The 23,783-nt window shown below is 42.8% G+C and overlaps 2 protein-coding genes across 3 annotated transcripts; one reads left to right on the top strand and one right to left on the bottom strand.

The window, feature by feature from the left end:
* Positions 1–706: 706 nt before the first annotated feature.
* On the top strand, positions 707–16,489 carry vsnl1a (visinin-like 1a; the record flags this gene model as incomplete). 2 transcript variants are annotated; one of them, XM_083688987.1, is made up of 3 exons in its annotated part: positions 707–868; positions 15,671–15,886; positions 16,292–16,489. In XM_083688987.1, 3 exons carry the CDS (start codon positions 707–709, stop codon positions 16,487–16,489), a joined length of 576 nt encoding a protein of 191 aa, XP_083545113.1. The 2 variants fall into 2 exon arrangements, with proteins under 2 accessions (XP_083545113.1, XP_083545114.1); XM_083688988.1 differs by lacking the exon at positions 15,671–15,886.
* Positions 16,490–19,573: 3,084 nt separating this feature from the next.
* Positions 19,574–21,799, bottom strand: sf3b6 (splicing factor 3b, subunit 6). The gene is made up of 4 exons (XM_083688990.1): positions 21,677–21,799; positions 21,175–21,293; positions 20,911–21,049; positions 19,574–20,232 (listed from the first exon to the last, which is right to left on the bottom strand). The coding sequence occupies exons 1-4, from the start codon at positions 21,704–21,706 to the stop codon at positions 20,143–20,145; spliced, it is 378 nt and encodes a 125-aa protein (XP_083545116.1). The 5' UTR covers positions 21,707–21,799; the 3' UTR covers positions 19,574–20,142.
* Between the last annotated feature and the right edge of the window lie 1,984 nt (positions 21,800–23,783).

Below are 23,783 nucleotides of genomic sequence, written 5' to 3'. Positions count from 1 at the left end.
CTCGTCAACAAGACCATTTTTAATATATGCAACCGAATTTTGCAGTCAAGATAATACAATTATTTTAACTCTTAACTTTTGTTAATTGAGCTCTACAAGGTGCACAAGGTGCACAGCATGGAAATGCACACTGTATAACAATAGTTGAACAGAGCGTCAGCATGGACAGAGCGTCAGCATTCAGTATGAATTCACATCCTACTACAGAGTATCAAAGGTTTTGTTTTTAGTCCACTAAGCTACCAAACAATATTAGGAATTTTCATCCTATGAGTCATCATCATCATCCTGGTCTGGATGCGATTAAATCTACTAGACACAGTAATTAATTAATACAGTAATTACACACAGGGATTAAACAGTAATACATTGCTTCTCGTTAATTTGACTGAGGATAATATTTTCCACTCAAAAGCTTTCCCAGGTGTTGTTGACATTGTTGTCATTTTTAGAAATGGCCGTGTTGAGGCGCGATGTAGAACTAGCTTCTCTAGCAAGTTCTCTCTCTCTGTCTTTTCAGACCAGACGAGTGATTCTGCAAAATCTTTTTAGATTTGTGACAGTGCTTTTCAGTGGCGCCTGACCAGTCTGACCTGCTGCTTTTATAGAACATAATGGGAAGAAATTCTCTGCAGACATTCTAAAATGATCGCATGACATTCTCTGCAGACTAATATAATTATGTGCCATTCCTTTTGCAGACAAAATGGGGAAACAGAACAGCAAGCTGACCCCTGAAGTGATGGAGGATCTGGTGAAGAGCACAGAATTTAACGAGCATGAACTGAAACAGTGGTACAAAGGGTTCCTGAAGGACTGCCCCACCGGCAGACTCAACCTGGACGAGTTCCAACAGCTCTATGTGAAGGTAGGAAGTAGTACACTGTCTCTCTGCCAAGATCTATACACATACTGCTTATTCCATCAGCAATGATAGAGTAGAGTAGAGTAGAGTAGAGTAGAGGAGAGTAGAGTAGAGGAGAGAAGAGTAGTGATGAAGTAGACTAGAGTAGAAGAAATTAGCACTCTTTTGGGGGACTTGGTAACAATGATAGAGACATATTATATCACATTGGAACAGAGCGATTAATCTGTAATGATCAGTGATCAAATGACAGCAATTAGAAGCGGTATATTACATCATATATAATATATATCATGCTCCTCTCTTATTCTAATATTATTAATTATATTATTATTCTCTTATTCGTTCTTTCCTGTATGCAGGCAGAGAACCGACAGAGCAGAGATCATGACTCAAGAGATCATAATCTCTTCTAATATTTATCTCAGCACCTTTAGTGGTTTTTGTGAAATGATTTGAGGAAGATAAGGAGGGGAAAAGTCTATAAAAGGAAAATGAATTCAATTAGATCAATGAATTATATATGCAATTCTGAAACATATTAAATTAGGTTTAATCTCATTATTAATTCATTTTCTATATAAAGTTGAATCTCTACAATTTTCAATTCAATGACTTGAAATACGTGCATGTTGTAATATAGATCATTACAAAAGTGACTAATGGAAGCGATTTATGGGAAGTGAATATATAGCCACTTATCACTCTCTCTCAGTCCCAGTATTCTCAGGAGACGCTACGTAATGGAGGCTATTACATAAGACGTGTAGAAGCATGGAGGTCTAAAGACACTGTTTGAAATGTCAATGCTTTATTGCCATGGAGACTTAGAAAATGTTTAGAATCCATTAGTATCCATAGCATAGCAGTACACTCTGGAGTCCATCTTTATACAGCCAATAGGCTGTATGTGAAAAACCGGTTCCATACAGAGCGGGTTCTACAGGGGTCTGACTGTAGGTTGCTGCTGGCTAATCGTCTTATTGAGGTATCCTATTGTGTTTCCTGGCAACTGGGTATCACTGATACAGTTTTATTTAAATCCAAAGGCTCAGATAGTGAAAAAATTGATGACCTCACATTAGCAGGACAGATTGTTCCTGTGAACTGTGTGTGTGTGTGTGTGTGTGTGTGTGTGTGTGTGTGTGTGTGTGTGTGTGTGTGTGTTTGTGTGTGTGTGTGTGTGTGTGAGTTTGTGTGTGTGTGTGTGTGTGTGTGTGACTTACATCTGCTCACTGATCGTGTGGTACGGTAGGGGGGGATGGGGCGGGGGCCTTAACATGCCTTTGGATCATTCATGCATGCATCATCATTACACCTGTGCCAATTTTCCAGATGCCATTTCAGTAACTGTGCTAAATGCAGCATTGACTCTAACTTTGTTAGTCTCCAGAGTCCAAGTGTGTTTAAACGGGGGAATGAAGCAGTAGCCTCTTCGTCCCTATTCAGTCACTCTCATATTATTTTCACAGCTTTTGTAGTGGCAATCATCCTGCAGGCTTCAAGGGAGGAAACCTGTCTTTGGGTATTTTATATATATATTTTATATTTTGTCTACATGGTATATTCTATTTCTTGGCTTGGCTCAGTTCAGTTAGCAAGTGTGCAAATGATGTCTGATGATAATTTTACCAGACGCAACCCCAGGAATCGATCGTATGGATCAGTAGAACACAGTCAACGGCTTCTATAGGGTGCGTGTGCAATCTGTTGAGTTCTAATCCCAAGGAGTGGTTGGACTAGGATAGGTTTGTTATAAACGGAAGTATGTTAAGCATTGGTTTACACAAACTTGTTCTGGTGGTGTGGCAGATAGCAAGTGCCAGTAATTGGTAACGACGTGACTTCTTCAGAAAAGAGTACTGATTTTATAGTAATTAGTTTGTTAAAGACAAATGAGAATATGTGACAGGATTGAGTTCCAGTAGCATGTAATATCTGTGTAAGGATAAAACGCAGTGACATCTCACTGAGAGTTTTGTACTTTGGTGTGATATTTCTCATTCATCCTTGCAGTGACATGCTAAGCGGTTTGGGAACCGTTTGTAACTTGATAGACACACACACACACACACACACACACACACACACACACACACACACACACACACACACACAGTCTGGGAGGTGATGATGACAGTGTTGGTTAAGTGACTGGCCAGCCAACCCGTTTTGTGTGTTTAGCCTTGTTGTGATGATGTAGCAGTGTCATCACTGATGAACAGCAGGGTAATGGACGTATGGGTTCCTGCTGAACCAAGCAACTTTCCACACACACACACACACACACACACACACACACAAACACACACACACACACACACACACACACACACACACACACACACACACACACACACACACACACACACACACACACACACACACACAGTAATTGGTCTTATGGGATAACATATGCGCTGGAGGAAAGAACATGCAGTGCTGCTTGAAAGTTTGTGAACCCCACAGGGAAATGTAAAAAATATAAAAAATAATTATAAATTAATTATAATTTTATATTAGAAAATCTTTATCTGAACCCCAATTCGTACTAAAGACATTACAAATAAATTACATTATAAATAAATATTATATATTTTCATTGTTTATTTAACAAAAGTGGTTTATTTAATAAAAACTCAGATTTCATGTGTGCAAAAATATGTGAATCTTCAGTCAATAGCTTGTGGCACCTCCATTAGCAGCGAGTAAACATGTTGTATAGCCATTAATCAGTCTCTGACATCTGTTTTGAGGGATTTTTGCCCAATCCTCCTTACAGAACTCAGCCAATTCAGTGAGGTTTATGGGGTGTTTGGCATGAATTGCCCGCTTCAGGTCCTGCCACAGCATCTCGATTGGATTTAGGTCAGAACTTTGACTTGGCCAATCCAAAACACAAATCTTCTTTCTCCTGAGCCATTCTTTGGTAGATTTGCTTGAATGCTTTTGGTCGTTGTCTTGTTGGAAGACCCATTTTCAGCCCAGCTTTAGCTCCTTGACTGATGGCTTCACATTCTGTTCAAGAATCTCCTGGTATACCTCAAAATTCATGGTTCCCTTAATGATGTGGAGTCGTCCAGGTCCAGAGGAGGAAAAGCAGCCTCAGATCTTGACATTCCCACCACCATGCTTGACTGTTGGGATAAGGTTCTTTTGGTGGTAGGCAGTGTTGGGTTTTCGCCAAACATAGTGGTTTTGATTGTGATCAAATCATCTGTCCAGAGAAACTTCCAGAAACCTTCAGGCTTGTCCAGGTGGTCTCTGGCAAAGTTAAGACGGGCAGTTTGGTTCTTTTTTGACAGCAGAGGCTTCTTCCTAGCAACCCTCCCACGAATGCCATTTCGATTCAGTGTTCTTCTTATTGTTGAAGCAGTTACCTGAGATCTCTAGATGTTATGTTTGGGTTGACTTTTACCTGATTTATTATTTTCCTTGTGGCTCTTGGGGATATTTTGGAAGGGCGTCCACTTCTAGGCCGAGTTGCTGTCATGTTAAATGCTCTCCATTTGTAAATGATTTGCCTCACAGTGGACTGATGGAGCTCAAATCTTGTTGAGATGATTTTACAGCCTTCCCCAGACTGATGTGCTCTCATACCCTCTTCCTGATGTCCTCTGAGATCTCCTTTCCTCTCGGCATGGTGTGTTTTGCATTCACCTGTATGGGTAACACAAAACTGACCAGGTTCTTATCTCTATTTATCAGAGTCCCGCCCAAACTCTTTCCTAAAGATCTCTCCTTTGATTGCTTCATTTGGCACCCAAATATTTACCCACCTGATTCTACTTACCTACTTGATTTAACCAATGCAACTTGGGGTTCACTTATTTTTGCTAATTTCTTTATAATTTAGTTGTTCTACTACACGCATGATTTCCTCTAAACCAACATATGGAATTGGTAAATATAAACCTGTTATGTCAGATAAAGACTGGTTCTGAATAAATAAAGATTTCATGGTAAAAACTAAAAGGGGTTCACATACTTTCAAGCAGCACTGTATACGCCTTACTGCCATGACGCTATAATCTGATTATGTTTTTATTTGGATCTTGGTTACATACTCAGTAGCACTAGGCTAGTGCTTTGCTCAACGTGAGGAAGATGAAGATGATGTTCATAATGATGATGTTATGGTTTAAACGTTCCATGTGTACATCTCCTCACATCAGTACATCAGAAAATCTATACTTGCTCTGCTCATCGCTCTCGTTGAATAGATATTGTACCTATTGGCCAATTGGCCTTGGCTTGTAATGAAAGCTTTGTTGTGACATCACCCACACAGGACCATATGGGCCAACGGTGGTATCTCCACAACGCAGCTGTCTATCACACTGATGGAAACCTATAGCCTTAACCTGGCCTTCACACTGGTCACACAGCCAGCTGACCTGGTTGGATAGGATGGAATCTGGTCCGCCGCTTGCATGGCATTTAGCTCAGAGCGTGTGTGTGCATGTGTGTGCGCGAGTGTGTGTGAGCGTGTGTGAGCGTGTGTGTGTGGGGCACACCAGGAACCATCCAGTAATGGATGTGACTCCCCAGCGGGTCAACAATAACACTGTCACTGGCGTAGAATGACGTCCACCCCCTTTTTTACGTATAACATATGTCTCAAATGAGATGAGGGGTAGCAACAATCCATATGACAAGAGATGTAGCCTTATCATGTGGTCGTCCGTTTGACTGACAGCTGATGAGACATTGTGACAGATACTGTATCATGTTCTGATGTGATAACGGGGCAAATAGGAGGTCTGGAGTACAGACGATTCAGCCATTACATCCAGCTGAGAGGGTGGACACCTGTGTGTGTGTGTGTGTGTGTATGGGTGTGTGTGTGTGTGTGTGTGTGTGTGTGTGTGTGTGTGTGTGTGTGTGTGTGTGTGGAGGGGGGACATGTGCACAGCAAGAACCGTGTGTCCCCTGATGCCTCCGTAATGGCACATATATAAACCATCACCCACTGTGCTCTCTGTCTGTCTGTCTCTCTGTCTGTCTGTCTCTCTCTCTTTCTGTGTCTCTCTCTCTCTCTTCCTCTCTCTCTCCCTCTCATTACGCTCGCTGCCCGAGCACGGAGTTTGCTGCGGCACTCTAAAAATAGCGGCTGTCATTTCAGAGGCCCACATGCCATGCTCCATCACTGTCACAACATGGAGGGAATTGAAAACAGTCCTTTATTGTTCACTTCTTCATCACCCATCTTGTTTCATCATCATATGCTTTGTATTGTACAGAAGTGAATGTATGTGTGTGTGTGTGTGTGTGTGTGTGTGTGTGTTTGTGTGTTTGTGTGTGACTGGTGCATAAATATAGAGGCAAAACGTCAAGGCAACTCTCTTATAAGTAGTGATAAGATGAGATTTCAATTCATTTCCATACTGCACACACCTTGAAGTTGTATGCAATATAACCTGGCTCAAGGCTCTGTGGGAAGATACAGCAGATATTTAGCTGACTGTAAACAGCACTTTTCTCTGTCCCTTTTTCTCTCTGTAATGTAATTACCCTCATACATGTCAAGATTTGGGTTGCATACGATTAGTAAAGAAACAGGAATATGCAGGCTGAAATCCTAGATAACTGCAAAGCATTCATGTTCAGTGTCAATGGCCTAGCTCATTAGCTAATGCATGGATACTACACATCCATCCCTGTCTAAACCTATTGGCAAGTGGGCGCTCTCTGACCTCCCTTGGAATGCTCAGGGAATAACTAATGACCTAGGAGCCCCCTAATTTAATTGAAGTATCCATTGGTTAAATGATAGCTCTGCAGCATTGCGGAGAAAAGATCAAGGCAATGTCACCCAAGGTTGTCTTTTTCAAAGGAAATAAATCGGCCTTCCGCAATCAATAGGAGGCCCATCTCATTCTCAGCCGATAGTGCTTCGTAGTTAACCTTTATTAGATTATGACTCATGGGAGAAAGCTCAGGCCCCTCACCCCCACCCACCCCCACCCACCCCCACCCACCCCCTTACAGTGACAGTCTATCCGTCCGACTAGACAAAGGGGGGTAGTAAGGCCAAATGATTTGAGTCCTTCTCTACGGGATTCTTTGATATACCGTTTGGATAATACCTCATAAGAATATCCATCTGATGTTGTAAACAGGATGAAAAGGAAGAGGTTTGCTGAAGTAATCAGTTGCAGTTGATCTCCTTAACATAGCTCTTTAAAGAGGATTGTGTCCCAGCATTTGTGAAATACCTGTATGTCACTGTAAGCTACCGTACGTCTCTGTAAGCCACCGTACGTCTTTGTAAGCCTACTGTTGTGTGTGCAGTAACAGAAGCCGATGATCTCACAGACCACTCCCAGTAGAATGAGAGGGGCTAGACCAGCCTGCCTATAAGGGTGATGACATCACCAGGAGCATGTGATTTCCTGGGACATGGAATCTCTGATGTTGCCAGTGATGAGCCTGCGGACAGCGCCCTGCCGGATCCCCTATCCTCTCCCAATGTCACCCCAAGGTTTCTCATAGCACCGACCCAGCTCTGAGAGCCCAGTCTACTCTGATCTATGACTGCTGTCTTGGGCTGGAGATGGAGCTGGAGATGGAGCTGGAGGTGGAGCCGGAGATGGAGCTGGAGGTGGAGCTGGAGGTGGAGCTGGCGACTGGCGGCTGGCGGCTGGGGCTAGGGCTTGGGCTGGGGCTGGGACGAGACTGAGGCAATGGCTAGGGCTGGGGCTGGAGATTAAGCTGTGGCTGGGGCTGGGGCTGGGGCTGGGGCTGGGGCTGGGGCTGGGGCTGGGGCTGGGGCTGGTAACAGACACTAAGACCAGGGCTGGAGTTGGGACCAGGGCCTGGGATGCTGTAACATTGACTGAGGCAGAGGCAGAGGCTGGGGCTTAGGTTCACTTTGGTTTATTCTGTGGCTGACATTGTGGCTGGGGACCAGGTTCAGGCTAGGCCTGTGGCTGTGGCTGGGATGAGGATGTGGCTGTGGCTGGGATGAGGATGTGGCTGTGGCTGGGATGAGGCTGCATAATTTGTCTGACTGCAACAAAGCATCACATTTACTGGAGGTCTGCTTGGAAGCCCTGATTCCCAAAACAGTGGTTTTTTAGGGGCAGATCAGTTTTGAAATGAGTAGATAGAATTAGAAGTTTGCATTGCTTGCATCATTTCTAGTAACTTTTTATGTTTTATTATTATTAGTTTGTTCACCTACCCCAACCCTCCCCTTATTGGAGGACATGAAAAGAAAGTAATAATTATTCTGCTACTTACTGTATAGCTATTTATCATGCCATTACCATAAGATTGTTGTCATTACATTTTCTCCAATAAGGGCTGCTTGACTGCATTGTTCAATTGACTTTGTAATTGTTGTTTTTCAATCCGAGCTGGTTTGGAACTTTATTAGCAACGTTATTGTAATATGGTAATAAATATGTGGTTATGATGATGATGATAGTTATGAAAGTGGCTTTTAATCACAAACTTGAGATGTCACACCCTAAAGCACAGAATGTGTGATGAAAATCAGGCTGCATTGACTTACATGCTGAAAAACATCCCTTTGCTTTACAATTAGACAATAATCAAGGCAAGCCAATGCAAGATCAAACATTGGCACTGGGAGTGAATTCATCCAAATGAAGTCCAAAACTATATCCTTGGATGATATATTGCCTGTCAATATGCTGCTCATGAAAAAATATAGCAAACATCATATATACATAAATATATATATATATACATAAATTCATATATTTGCCTGTCAAAGTTTGTTTTGCTACATGCCCACTTGAGACGAGCTAAAAAAACATTTATATAACTGTGCCTGGGACTGTAGCAGCAGAGAGAGTCGGGAGGGTCGGGGGGGCGGGGGTGGAGGGGGGTTCGGGTGGAGGGTTGTGCCAGCCAGGCCCAATTATCCCGCAGGCGAACTGCCCATCTAATTCAATCACTAGGGAAAGGGCAACATGCCCATCGCTCCTCCGACTGCAGCACAGACACCGAGAGGGAGGAGAGGCTACAACAACGAGGATGATGGGGTGAACTCTACCGGGTAATACACTACATAACAAAGTAGTGTTCCAGCTAATTACGGAGCTCCTTGTCAACAATTACACATGGTGCGCTTTTAACAATGAAAGGAGACATGAGGAGGATCTGTTGTAATCATTATGTATTATGAAGGCAATCAATTGAGTCTGCCTCAAAGAAGGGCTGTTTATGAATAGAATGAAGCTAACATTTGGATTGGAAGCACACATGCACGCACACACACACACGCACACATGCACAGACACACACACGCACACACGGTTACAACTACACACAGGTCCCTATTCCCTGAGGGAGAGGGAGATGAGTTGGAAGGAGGGAGATGAGTGTGTGTGTGTGTGTGTGTGTGTGTGTGTGTGTGTGTGTGTGTGTGTGTGTGTGTGTGTGTGTGTGTGTGTGTGTCTGCGTGTGCGTGTGCGTGTGTGTGTGTGTGTGTGTGTGTGTGTAATGAGGTCATAGAGGATAGAGCAGTGGCGGTGAGCAAAACTGAGCTCAAGGATCGTGGACACTAGGGCAGCCCCCAGGTCTACCTGCCAGCTAACGCTGAGTCAGAGACAAGCACTTTGGATCGCCCCGGCCTCCCCTTCCACTCTCTATAGCCCCCTCTGCTGGCTGTTCACGATATACACTGTCATTGTGATGCAGAGAAGATGCTGGATATAGATCGTTTCTAATCCTCAAACCCAAAATGAAGGCACATGGGGAAACAGAGTAACCAAATCAGCATGGAAAGTGGTGGTACCCTCTGATAGACACTGGTGTATTATCTCATGAAGCGACCTCTCTTCCAAGTCTTGGTGATTGTCTACCTACCAGAATCAGGGTCTAATTTCTCTAGACCGGAACGATCTTAACAGACCTTGGGCAAAGGTCATACACATGCATGGTCACAGTTTGATTCTTATATTATCCTACTGAGTTTAGATTCCATCCACTGATCTCCACTCGTCTCCCCTATCCTCCCTCCGTGATTTGGAGTGTCTGTCATGTACCAACTGTTTTCTAAGCTATAATCATCTTACTGGATTTCTACGTTTCAGTCACGGTGGCTACTACTTTGAGTGCTTGTATGAGCTGCCTGCTTTACTGCTGAGATACTGTTCACCCTCGGCTCGCAAACCAGGGGGGGGCCAGTAAGCTGTTCATTTTGCCATGACGATGCGGTGCATATGTCCTCTGAGGATGATTAGTAAAAGATTAAGAATGCAATTGGCGAGGCCGCTGAGTGGCTGGAGACACATTGCGTTTGGTTCGGTGTGTTTTATAACCTCGTAAAGAGCCCTGGAGCTGCAAAGGCTGCGTTGCTGCGCTGCTGCGTGCTAGCTGGCTCGCTGGCTTGCTCTCGCCTTCCATGTCACTGAGGATTTACGTAAGAGTTCACAGAGCTTCTCAGAACTCTGCTCAGGTCGAGTCGCACAAACTTGAAACACCCAATAGATGGATTATGCATGCTCTCAGCAGCCCCTTTATGCTGGGCGAACAAGCGTCTTTGAGCAATGCTTTGGCAGCACAAGGTAGAATAGGCATATGCAGTGACACAGTGACAGCGCCCCCCCCCCCCCCCCCCCTCTCTCTCTCTCTCTCTGTTGTTTTTTTACCCAAGGTCTTGCTTGTGCCACTCTTTTAGTCTTAAAATAGGCTTAACTGCATCTGTTGTTTTTTGGAAAGTTGCATAAAACATAAAGCATTATTCATGCATGATTCATGTCAGTGAGGAGCAGGATTAAAAACAAATTCGTCCTTTCATGCTATTGTGTTTTGGGGTTTGTGGTTTATGTGAATGAGAGTGGCGAATGTTCAGCTTGGCTTTTACCATTGTTTTCTAATACTTATACATAATGCATTCTCCAGGCAGTTTTTTATATGACAGATATTGAACTGTAAATCTTTCCATAACCTGTGTTATGGAAGGTTTTGTTTGACAACACTGCAGGTAACAACTTCATACATTCATTGAGTTAGTATGTCATATTGAAACATCTATACTGTGCAGACATTGAGCCAGCCACCCATTCACCTTAGGGAGGGGAGCGGGGAGAGTGTTACCATGGCAGCGGTCCAACACAGGCATTATGGGCTGGTCCTGTGTGCATTATCACTCAGTGGGGGTCGTGGTTATAGGAGAGAGGGCCTCCATTTGGGCAGGCCTTGTCCTGTGTGTCATCAGCTGACAGCAAACAGTGTTGCTAATCTAGTAGGACTGTGAGTGCCAAGGTTGAATCGCCAGACAAGATGGAGGTGTATACGTATAGAACAAATAGACAAGCATATACAAAATAATTTCCCCCTAAGGGTTTTATTATTAATTTGTGTTCATTTGATGTTGTTTTTGCAACAACAGGGAATAGACAAGGTTAATCCAGGGCACTAGGCAGGAAAAACAGTCAAAACCAATACCATCAGTTCACTGACAGGATGGGATACATAAAGAGAACAAGCAGAGAGGAATCATCAATGGACCAATAAAGAGTTGTGTCTGTATTACAGCTTAAACCTTGTTGTCACCCCGTACCTTTTTATCATCTTTGGGGAAGCTTTTTGCTAAAATAACAGCATGACTGCATCCAGTTTTAGTAAGAGCTTATAAGAGACAGGATGTCCACTTATATGATTTTAGTTATGAGAGGGTTGCCGACTGTGCAGACTGATGCATTATGGAACACTTTGTTTTCATTCTGCTTGCGTAACCCATCTTTTCCTGAGCCTAATTATGGTCGCTGCTGTTACGGTGGTGTGAAATGGCCCCCATTAAAAGTGTGACCACGTAGTTAATGTGTTGTCTACAGCCAGGTCTCTTGGCCCCTCTATCTCTCTCTCTCCCTCTCTCTTCTTCTTCTCTCTCTCTCTCTCTCTCTTCCTCTCTCTTTCTTTTTCTCTCTGTCTACCCCTCCCTTCCCTCCCCCTCCCTCTCTCTCTCTCCCTCCATCTCTTGGCCTGGGCGAGGTGGCAGCTTGTGGTCTGATTATGAAGGCATTTATGTTCCACTTAGTGGTGGGTTATTTGGGTTGTATCTGGAGGGCTCTTGGCTGGGCACTGGACATCGCTCACCACTGCACTGTTCATCTCTGACATCAGCGTTTATTAGACCAGCTGTGGCTAGCTGACTGGACCTGGGCCACTGCTCCCCTGCTAGGACGTGACTGGCAGTCTGCCTGATAGCCGCTTCAAATGCTAATAAACAGACATATTTGGATGCTAATGTTTGTCCCTAAACACTAAAGAGGTTCCAAGGAAAGGCAGGGGCATAGAATCACTCATACTTATACTGTAATTCTCAGGCCATTATAAGGGGGGGGGGGGTGATTGGTGTAATGGTGTGGGGAATGTTTTCTTAGCACACTTTGGGCCCATTAATACCAATCAATCGTCACTTGAATGTCACAGCCTATTTGAGTATTGTTGCTGACCATGTGCGTCCCTTCACGGCCGCAATTTACCCATCTTCTAATGGCTATTTCCAACATGATAATGCACCATGTCACAAAGCAAAAGTCGTCTCAAACTGGTTTCATGAACATGACAATGAGTTCAGTGTTCTTCAGTGGCCTTCCCAGTCACCGGATCTGAATCCTATAGAACACCTTTGGGATGTGGTAGAACGGGAGATTCACAGCTTGAAAGTCCACCTAAAAAATCTGCAGGAATTGTGTGATGCATTCATGTCATCACGGACCAGAATCTCAAAGGAATGTTTCCAACATCTTGTGGAGTCAATACCACAAATAATTGAGGCTGTTTTGAGAGAAAAGGGAGGCCCTACCCAGTATTAGTATAGTGTTCCTAATAAAGTGCGTGTATATGTTAAATCATAATAATATATCATCTGGTGATTTATTGAGAGGGGATTTTTATATTCATGAAATGCTTTGGCAGTGTTGCCTCACCTTAATTCTCTATGTATTTCTCACATATTCTGACCAATGTATTATTGCATCTGTGTAAGATTAGGACAGGGAGGGAGGGGAAGCATCAGATGAAGTCAAGTGAGTAAAAAAAAAAATCTTGAAAGAGGAATTGTACAGTCTCATCATCCTGGCCCACTTTTCTCCCGGCTTTTACATAACAAAGTGTTTCATAACATGCCAGAATGTCACGGAGGAATAGGCAGAGGTAGAAGCACAGGCACAGCAGAGTCTCTCTCTCTCTTTCTCTTTTTGCTCTCACTCTCTCTTTCCCTTCGGTTCTCCAGGCACAGCAGTCTCTCTGTCTCTGTCTCTCCCACCCCTCTCTCTCTTTCTCTCTCTCTCTCCCCCCCCTCTCTCTCCCCCCCCCCCTCTCTCTCTCCCTCCACTTCTCCAGGACTTTTCATTATGTTCTTTTTAGTCCCACTGAAGTCCCAGTGCCAATGCCTGTATCAGTCAGGCTGGGCCATATGGAGCAGCAGGACGGCCCCATGAGAGAGTCACTTTGCATTTGCGCATGCTGCATCACAGTGTGCTTTACATCCTGCCAGGGTCACACAGGCTGGGCCTTCGGGTCTGTTACACTGAGGAGAGCTGTGGGCTCTGTCAGAACAGAAGAGCGGGTCCCAGCAGCCCTCTCTCGCTCTCTCTCTCTCGTGCGCTTTCTCTCACTCTCTCTCTCGTTTTCTCTCTCTCTGTCTATTTCCTATCACTCCCTCGCGTTTTCCCTCTCTGTCTATTTCTTTCACTCAATCCCTCTCTCTCTTATACACACACATTCTCTCTCTCTCTCTCTCTCTCTTGTTTATTCTCTCTCTCTCCCAAGGCCTCTCTATCTTCTCCCCCCCCTCTCTCTACTTCTCACCCATTCCTTAATCCTTCTCTCTCTTTCTTCCCCTTCAACTTTTAACTGCAGTCTGATCAGTTTGCCACTGCAGCAGAATTTGATGGGTGGGACCTTATTGCAGAGGGACAGTGGCAGACTGTCCCTCTGCAGTCCCCCCGTTTCATTTGCCTTCATTTGCATTAAGAATTCACAGCCTTTCACTCTTCACTGTCCAGACTCCAGACAGAGGGTGTGTCCTTGTTCCTTGTTTCAAAAACAAGGAACAAAACAACACAATGTGTGAGGCAATGAGTTTTGTGTTTACGTGTGAGACATTATTATTTGTTACAAAACCAGCAAGCAGCAATTAGAAGTGAAATTAATAATTTGGCACATCCCCATTTGGCTTTGTGTCTTCTGGGAGCAGACCAGGGCTCATATTACGCGCCCCCCTTTTGTTCTTCCTATCAGGGAGGGCAAGTGGAAGGTCAACTCTAATGAATAGCTGTGGTTCTCTGTGGAAACCTCCCTCGGAAACCTCTCTTCTAGATTACTGTTCCAACAGGACCTCATCATTTAATACATGGAGCCTCTTTATATTCACTCATTAACCTCTGCCCTGTTGTCCATGGTTACGCGGTTACGCTCAGGGCCTGCGATGGCTCGTGCATAGGATGGTATAACTGCAGACGACAGTGTTTATTCACCATTCACTGCAGGGGAGGCTGGTGGAGGCAGAAATCGGAGGACGGGCTCATTGTAATGCATGGAATGGAATCAGGAATGGTATCAACGCATGTTTGATACCATTCCTCATTCCATTCTGTGTGTTTGATACCATTCCTCATTCTATTCCGTGTGTTTGATACCATTCCTCATTCTATTCTGTGTGTTTGATACCATTCCTCATTCTATTCCGTGTGTTTGATACCATTCCTCATTCTGTTCCGTGTGTTTGATACCATTCCTCATTCCATTCCGTGTGTTTGATACCATTCCTCATTCTTTTCTGTGTGTTTGATACCATTCCTCATTCTATTCTGTGTGTTTGATACCATTCCTCATTCTATTCCATGCGTTACAATGAGCCTGGCCTCTGCTGATTCACTGAGCAGCTTGTTATGTATCTGAATGGTGTAGAGGCTAATCAGATCTATCCTCTTAACTATCTTTTTCAAGTACAATATTATTTCTTTAATTTGTGATGAGTTTGTTGGGAATCTTACTCTGGATAGCTCTCACATTAGCTCCCTCTCCATCGTAACATCACAGTTTGAATAGGACAGGCAGAGAGGTGTGGGGTTTGATCTTCAACAACCAACTGCTTCTCAAAGATGTGAGTCTTTTGTCATAGATTTTGTATAAAAACGACGAAAATAAGAATTATTTGTTTGCGTGTCCTTGAATTTCATGTGACTAGGATTGTTGTGGGATGTCTATATAGTAGCAGGATTCAATTAGAATGCCCATCAGGTTTGCGTCTGTTCTTATTTTCTCGAAGATATGAATTCAGAGGGACTTTAAAGTGGACAGGCGCTGTTAAACTTGATGGGTGGAAATGATGCACTCTGTGTCTGAGAGCATAATGGTGTTCAAGCGCTGTGATGTTCCTCTGAAGATGAATGACACTCCCTGCTCGCTCCTTTCCTTTCCTCTCCTCTCCTCTCCTGTCCTCTCCTCTCCTCTCCTCTCCTCTCCTCTCCTCTCACTCCGACAGACTACAAAGCTTAGGTCCGCATTGCAGCCCATTGCTGGATCTCCATAAACACGCCTCAGGCTGGTGTCACACACACTGAGCGTCAGACACACACATGTACACAGAGCTGTGTACACACACACGTACAGGCACGAGCACATGCACGCGCACGCACACACACACACACACACACACACACAGTGCTTGACACCCAGTAAAATACGATGGGAATTTAAATGATGTCTGGTGCTATGAAAATCATATGAAAAGCATAGCTATATGTGATATTATTGATGAACTTGCTTTCCTTTTAAATTGACACCATGGATCTCTTCTTCTCTTCTCTGTTTCAGTTCTTCCCCTATGGAGATGCGTCGAAGTTTGCCCAGCATGCGTTTAGAACCTTTGACAAGAACGGGGATGGAACCATCGACTTTAGAGAGTTTATCTGCGCCCTGTCAATCACATCACGGGGCAGCTTTGAGCAGAAACTCAACTGGGCTTTCAACATGTATGACCTCGACGGAGACGGCAAAATCACACGAGTAGAGATGCTAGAGATCATTGAGGTATCAAGAGCTCATGGTTGTGTGTGTGTGTGTGTGTGTGTGTGTGTGTGTGTGTGTGTGTGTGTGTGTGCGTGCATGCGTGCGTGAGTGTGTTGGTGTGTGCGTGCATGCGTGCGTGCGTGCGACCGTGTGTGTCTCTGTCTGTGTGTCTCTGTCTGTGTGTCTCTGTCTGTCTGTGTGTGTGTGTGTGTGTGTGTGTGTGTGTGTGTGTGTGTCTGTCTGTCTGTGTGTCTCTGTCTGTGTCTCTGTCTGTGTGTGTGTGTCTCTGTCTGTGTGTCTCTGTCTGTGTGTCTCTGTCTGTCTGTGTGTGTGTGTGTGACCTAAATCCTTGTGTTTTCTGGATAACGATGACGATCTCTCATTCTTTCCTCCCCTGTCCCTCCCTCTCTCTCTCTCTCTGTGAAGGCAATCTACAAGATGGTGGGGACTGTGATCATGATGAAGATGAATGAGGACGGCCTGACGCCAGAGCAGCGGGTGGACAAGATCTTCAGTAAGATGGATAAGAACAACGACGACCAGATCTCGCTGGAGGAGTTCAAAGAGGCGGCCAAGAGCGACCCCTCCATTGTATTACTGCTGCAGTGTGACCTCCAGAAATAGGCGGCCTGGGAGATCGCCTGCCGCCACGGACTGCACGGAGGAAAATTAATGTTCCATTCAGTTTGCAGCTATTTCCACTGAAAAAAATATGCTTGGACTACCTTTCAATGGATCCGCTTCTTGTGTTTGAAACACTCGTGTGCATGAGAATGTTATTTGCTAAAAAAAAAAGATTTACACTAACGACCTTCGTACATACACAGGGAGACAGACACACACCATGAAGATACACTCACACACACACACACACACACGTACACACACACACACACACACACCTTTGTGTGTGAGCGCACGCACACACACACACACACACACAGACACACACACATACACACACACACACACACACACCCGTGTGTGAGCGCACACACACAGTACATATTCACACCACGCACAAATATATATAGATATATAAATATGAATATATATATTGAAATTATTTAAAAATCAACTGCCAAAATGTGAAGTGTGCAAAGTATTTTCCATACAGTCTCATTCCACCGGAGCCTGCGCATCAGTGATGTGCTTTGTTGAATTACGCTACTATTTATTGTTCAAGTTTACTGACGCTAGCTGTGTGTTTCATATATTGAGTAATGTCAACCAAACCAAATTCCTATGGTAACCTAACTGTCTCTAGTTAACCATGTATCCATTCTTAAGAAGATTAGATCTGGATGGATGAAGAGATGGATTCGTATTCATCTGACTTTTCCTTCCAAAACGTGCTTGTACTGTCGGTGACTAATATAAATGTAGTTATTTTGCATGCCTTTAGGTTTTGCCTTACAAATAATCTCCTCATTTTGCATCCTGTAAGATTAAACTAAGACAAAGCCTTATCAATGAATTGCAGTGAAACAGTTAACCTAAAATAACTACTGAACTAGGAAAATCATATAACAGTAGGTCCTTCTACAAGTACTATTGTCGTATGGGATGTATTTTTTGTGATTTGTCAAGACATTTTTTGGACTGCTGTACCCGTGCAAGCATGTTACCTTGTAGATAATAGTAGTAAGTCGCTAAAAAAACTCCCTGCCGACCCCCTAGTGGAAATCTACCATCTCATAAACACCTTTTGAATGAGGAAATATTGAATGTGGCATATTTAACAACAACAAAACCAACAGTATGAACAGCCTAAAATTAATGAAAAACTAAGAAAAAAAAAGTACCATCATCAGTATTGTCTGGAGAACCATTCTCTGAGGCGTAACCAATGAGAGGTTGTAAAAAGCTGTCCGGAGAGTTTGAAGTGTGTTTTATCCAATAACTATAGCCGATGCCATCACTCCATTTCTTCAATGAAAACACGTGTTGCATATCAATGTGTTGAAGTTCCTCTCATCCAGTGTCAGGGGGACGTGGAATAAGGCCGTGCAACATTGTGTTTTAGACACGGATTGTTACTTCACTGTTTGTCTCTCTCAGTTTAACTTTAACAACATGACTGTAAAGACCAATGTGTTGAAAGAACTAGTGAACGCCATTCCTTATCAATTGTACCAAGAGGATTACTATAACCCTTCAAGCCATGTGTTTTGGTACGCTATCCAGTTTGTCCCAAAGTGTAACCTTGCGCTCCTCTTATTGATTGAACTTTTTCTACTTTTTTATTCCCCGCTCTCACATACTGAAGCATACAAACTGTATATTAGCTCATCATCCCTGTTCACACGTGTGCAGTAGCAACCAACCCACAGCTTGGAAATAATAGCCTGAGATCCCAGTCCTGACTGGATATTATAAAGTAATTCCCCCTGATTGCTAGTACATGTTCGTTTAAGACGTGCACTGCAGATCCTGCCTGTATAGATACTATACTCTTGCAATTTGGTAAACTAACCCATTTGTTTTATGAGCCAACTGGGCATTTCGGAGGAGTAATCTACGAGTGATATTCATATTCAACAATACTGCGATGCCAAGACCAAATCCATCACCACCGTTCCTCAAGAGGTTAGACTGTCAGTTTGTAGTCTGAACTTTACATGAACATCTTTGCCCAGAAATGTTTATACTTAAAAAAAAACGGTATTATTATCATTATTATTGTTATTATTATGATTATGATTATTATGATTATTATCAGATATACCAAATGTAAGCAATGGCAACCGTGTAAAAGGATTCTTTTGTACATGTAGCATGTATTGTGTCCCCGATGACATGGCTGCACTACTCCTTGTGTTGTGATTTAAACTAATAAAATAACTCTATGGGCTGTTCTCTGAAGGTGTGAATGGAAATGTGCTGGTACATTATGACAGTGAGGCAGGTTACATTCATAAATTGAGTTTCTGTATAGTACAGGGTTGGGACTGCATGCTGTATTTATATATGACCACCAGGGGTCACTTATGTCAGCAATATGCTGTGTGAGTGGAATAGTTTCAAGCAGACAAAGAAAAGACAGACTCTTGAACACACACTCACAGACACACACAAACTGGTTCCTGATAATTGTCTATAAATGACCTGATTGGACAGAGGGGGGCACCTCCCCACTACCATGAACAAAAGTTTGTTGGCCTTAAACTAAGGACTGTATCATCTAATGAGATAAGAAAACAACATTAACATTACAGCCAACACTTAAGCCTCATTTGATGTAAAGAATTAGCTACACAAATCCTGTAGCATCTCTTTAACGAGCCCTTTAACAAGCCTCTTTCCAATGGGCTGGTTCTGGTCCATTAATGTGGATTTGGCTGTAGTCCACATGAAGATGTCTTGGGCGAGATAAGGCAGACTCTCACTATCCGAGTTCTAAAGACATTAAAGACAATAGCAAAGACTGTTTAATCTACAGCAACCCCTGAACTCTTAATAGTCTATACCTTGTATGTCTAGTTCTATAGGCTGTAGTCTATGGCATTTATGGTGTCCATCTATAACATCTGACAATATGACATTACAGTACAAGCAATGCTGCAGACAAAACTGTGTGCCTGTCTTTGAGGTGACCATGACCCATGCCTTTACCACTACAGTGCATAAATTACTGTTGACATCAATGGGTTCGTAAAGAGAACAATGTTTTAACTGAACTAAATTCATACAACAGCGAGACAGCCAGACAGTTTTAGTGGAGAGCATTTATTTTACAGAAAAGACAACTTATTTTACACTCTAAAAAGTGAGGTAAAAATGTAATCAACTGACAGCATAGATTACACACTGTCATACACTTTTCTCTGAAAAACAGCATGGAATAAACCATTGCAGACACAAACGCTTCTTAAAAAAAGAAAAAGAAAAAAGACAAATGCTGTGAAATACATCTACCAGATTGCATTCAGTACAAAAATACCCATATGCTGGGAATTTATCCAGACAGAATATTCACCCTTGAGTACTTAATAATGAGAAAGTTAGGCCTGCCCAAATGACAAAACATAAAATCTCAGTTTAATTTAGCAATAGGACGAACAATAATCATTAACGAATGTTCAATTGAGTTTTTCAATAATGATTAACAATACTGTTCAATTGAGTTTTTCCTAAATCTACACGAATGCACATTTCGGTAAAATCGTATCACCAAGCATCGTTGGCTTACAACAAGTAAGAAGTGAAATGTACAGATGCCAAAAATGCATATTCTGGTAAAGAAGAACAAAGGAACAGGGTGATCTTCCAGACGGCTACTTTGGTGGGTCCGTGTTGATGCCATATTTCTCCTTTAGAAGCTTCAGCTGTTCCTCCTTCTTCTTGGTGTCCATTTTCTGGAAAGCCTGAGAGAGACAATGATAAAAAATAATATACTTAGAAAAACACAAAATGAATGATTACTGTTAGTACACCGTTGATATTTACTCTCACTTTCAGGCTCAGGCTCCAGCCCCAAACAGGGAATTCTGACTTTGTCTCAACATTCAAGGTGTTCAAAATATAATATATCATAATAAACTATATGGGCCAGTTTTTCAGACTCAGGTTAAGTGAAATACTAGACTTAATTATTTTCTATGGAAAAGGTGCTTTTATGTCGAGGAGTGGGCTTGATGAGGCTCTTATAAACCTATAATGAAGCCAATAACCTGGCTATGTCTGAATGTTACTCCTAGGGACGTGCCTATTGAAATTATTACTCGATCAGACCTGGATCAAATACATAAGTCAAAGTATATGAAGAGCACATGATTTAGCTTGGAGTTCACAGTTATGGGCAAACTGAATCAACCACACCATTAGTATTTGACTATGTATTCAACACAAGTATGAGCAAGATGTGCCTGCGTCCCATTTTCTCCAGCATGGATTTAAATGGGAATGGATTGGTGATTATGCCCATGGTTACACCAATCCTTTGCTCTTAAATATATTTGGCACAAATGCATACTTCAGGGTAACCTGGGTGAGAACTGGGACGCTGCATTTCTCCTATGCTTTATTGATCTAATAACACGTACCCTGTTGGCATTATAGTACAACACCACAAGATATCTGTTGCAGACGTTGAATCCAGACAGGTGATCGCAGGCGTTCTTGGCGTCAAAGATGTCCTCGTAGACCACGTATGCGGTCCCTCTTGATTCTGGGGTATTACCACTGAAAAACAGGACATAATAAACTTGCATCACTACAAGATATGACATGGATGAGATCCACACATTGACATAGGATCCCTTTGGTGTAGGGCAGACGTGGGCTTTCCACATACAATTAATACTTACGTTCTAATCTGACGTATTGGTCCATATTTCCCAAAGATGTCGTACATTTCTTCGGCTGTAATCTTGTAGGGCAGATTCCTTATGTAAAGTATTCTGTTGACCTCTGGGGGTAATCGTATCTGCAGGGCAGGGAGAGAAAACGAGCAGTTGATGAGATTCTTATATTTGAAGCCAAGTCAAGTTAATACCGTTGCCTATGTTAGCTAGCTATCGAACGAATACATAAACACTTATACTATCGCACGTGGGTATCAACATAAGTAGTCAATGAAACAAACATCTGACTGACCCCTAGTTGAGAAGCTAGTTGTCCAGCTAACTTTCATTACAGTCACAAACGCAGCAAGACATGAAATCTGGTTTAGCTCGCTACGTACAAGCTCAAATTGATTGCTAGCGATAGTGGTAGCTAAATGGCTAACGTTATTTTATTACTGTAGATACGCGCAAGCTAGCTAGGCAACTTTCATTTCTACCCAGAACTTGATATAATATAACTTACGTTAGCTCGTTTCGCTGCTTGCATAGCCATGATTAGGTACTTTTTTGGTCAAAATGTGTTAAGGAACAACAAATTGTCAACACTGCTTCGGTCGACGAAACGGACTCAGGTTGATGACGAATTTCCGACCATGCTGCAGTTTCCGCTAACGGGAAGTAGCGGTGCTCGTTTTGAGTACGGAACGGCACTGTGTTCACAGTGCAATCGTTTAATTAGTCTGTCAACCACACTGCCTCCTGGCCGGGCCAGACAATGACTCAATGAGGCGGTTGCCCCCCGGGCGGTTGTTTATAAATGTCACTCTTGTATAGTGCTGTATATGGAATCATTCAACTGTTAGGAGCCGCATCAGTTAAATGGAGTTTACGCCCCGCTATTTCTAGCTATCAAATGAATGGCTCCCTCTCTTCTCTCTACCATCTGCAGCACAGCTAACACTGGGCTGTAGAGAAGCAAACTCATGATAGACACTCAACAAGCAAGCAAGGTTTTCCAGCTGTTCTCCTTCAGTTGTGGGACTCAGTGGGGTCAACGTTGTGATATTGTGAAGTTTTATTGAAGTAGGATTGTGGAAGTTCTATGGCAGAACTATAGGGCCAAGTAGAACGCTTCCCTTTAAAATTACTGATCAAACACAATTGAACAGATACGGGGAATTACTTAGAAGTTCACTTCAGTCCATTCATGTCAAGATCAAATAAGTGCAACGTTGAGACCAAGGTCATCTCTTTCATTCCATCCATGGACAACTCCTGATTCTAATACATCCAATCATTCCATATTGCATGTCCAGTAAAATTAACAACATCAACGTGGAAAAAAATACAGGAATGTAGAAATGTGTTGAACGATTGAATACTATTAGAACAATATTAAAAAATAGTGTAAATGTCATGACAAGAACCGAAATGTAATTCCAATTCAACCCAAGTTCCCCCGCCGCCGCCGGATGCAAAAACTGCACTACGCAACAAAAAAAAAAAATCGAGACAAAAAAGTTATTTCAAGATCGCCAAGTGAGTTCCGCGGCCGCAATTTCAGAGATAGCTTGCTAAAATTCCTAGCTACTTCAGCTTGAGCCAAGCTGACTCATTACAAACAACTTTGTATTTCGAAAAGACTTTGCAGACAGTTTTAATAGCGTTCATGTCTTGAGTCTTTGCTTTCTGTCGTAGAACCCATGCAACGCTAACTTGGCTCCCGCCATGTTGCGGTGTCTGGCTAGCTAGCTGCAAACTGTCCTTTGAAGACGACGTTCATCTGGAGCTGGTTCATCGTTATTTCAGTGGAACAGGGGTAAGTGTTGCGGAAAACTGTTTCGATATGAGAGTAAAATCCACAATTCTAATAACGTGGTAACTAGTAAGCTAGCTTGTTAGTTCTAGCTAACGGGGAAAAACTTCCCATCATACTATGATTCATACGCTAAATGTGTTAACCGGCTATTTTTCCGGCTAGAACATTTGGTGCTTCTGTCCACATGTAACTAGCTTAAGTAATGCTGATTGTCATGTAAATATTAGGTAATGACTACGAAGACAACTCGACAAGTGACTTTTAATTTTAAATGTTCACAGAATTTGTTTTTATAAATTAGGTTAGCACCATGTCAGCTAAACTTAAAGGTTGCTAATAATTAGCAAGTCAATCCATGAGTGAGCTGTTGCCTTGACCATGTCATGTGCTGAGTGGTTGCGGCTTGAGATTGTCTAGCAGACTTGATTATTTTCCCCTCAGGGTAGTTATCGTAGCTAATAATGCTTTTGTAAATTACGCAGTTATTCATGGAATACATATTTGTGACCATGACATTTATGCTGAAAATCCTGATACTACAACAAATTCTCACAGTTATTTAAAATAAGTGATTTTGTCGGTCAGTGGAATAGCAGCACCACCAGATGGCGACATTATCAAAGTTAGAATTGTCAAATCTACAGAGGCGTCCCCAAAGAGGCAATGGTCCTGTTTGAATACTTTTCATGTCCTTGAGTCCTTACTTACTTTCATCCTTGAATAAATCACTGATCTAACATGACTTGATCAGCAGAAGCAATGCAATGAAAAGCTTACTTTGACCAGTCCAATCATGTTAGATCAGTGATTT

Source organism: Argentina silus (assembly GCF_951799395.1).
Source record: "Argentina silus genome assembly, chromosome: 17".
Lineage (NCBI taxonomy): Eukaryota > Metazoa > Chordata > Actinopteri > Argentiniformes > Argentinidae > Argentina > Argentina silus.
Note: the sequence above shows the minus strand (reverse complement) of the source record. Positions and strands in the feature narration are given on the sequence as shown.

Excerpts from the sequence above, each read along its gene's own strand:
- sf3b6 (XM_083688990.1), bottom strand. The coding sequence starts at position 21,706 with ATGGCTATGCAAGCAGCGAAACGAGCTAAC. Across the intron at positions 21,050-21,174 it reads CCAATACGTCAGATTAGAAC|TGGTAATACCCCAGAATCAA; the intron begins GTAAGTATTAAT and ends CCTGTTTTTCAG. Across the intron at positions 20,233-20,910 it reads TGTACTATAATGCCAACAGG|GCTTTCCAGAAAATGGACAC; the intron begins GTACGTGTTATT and ends TGTCTCTCTCAG.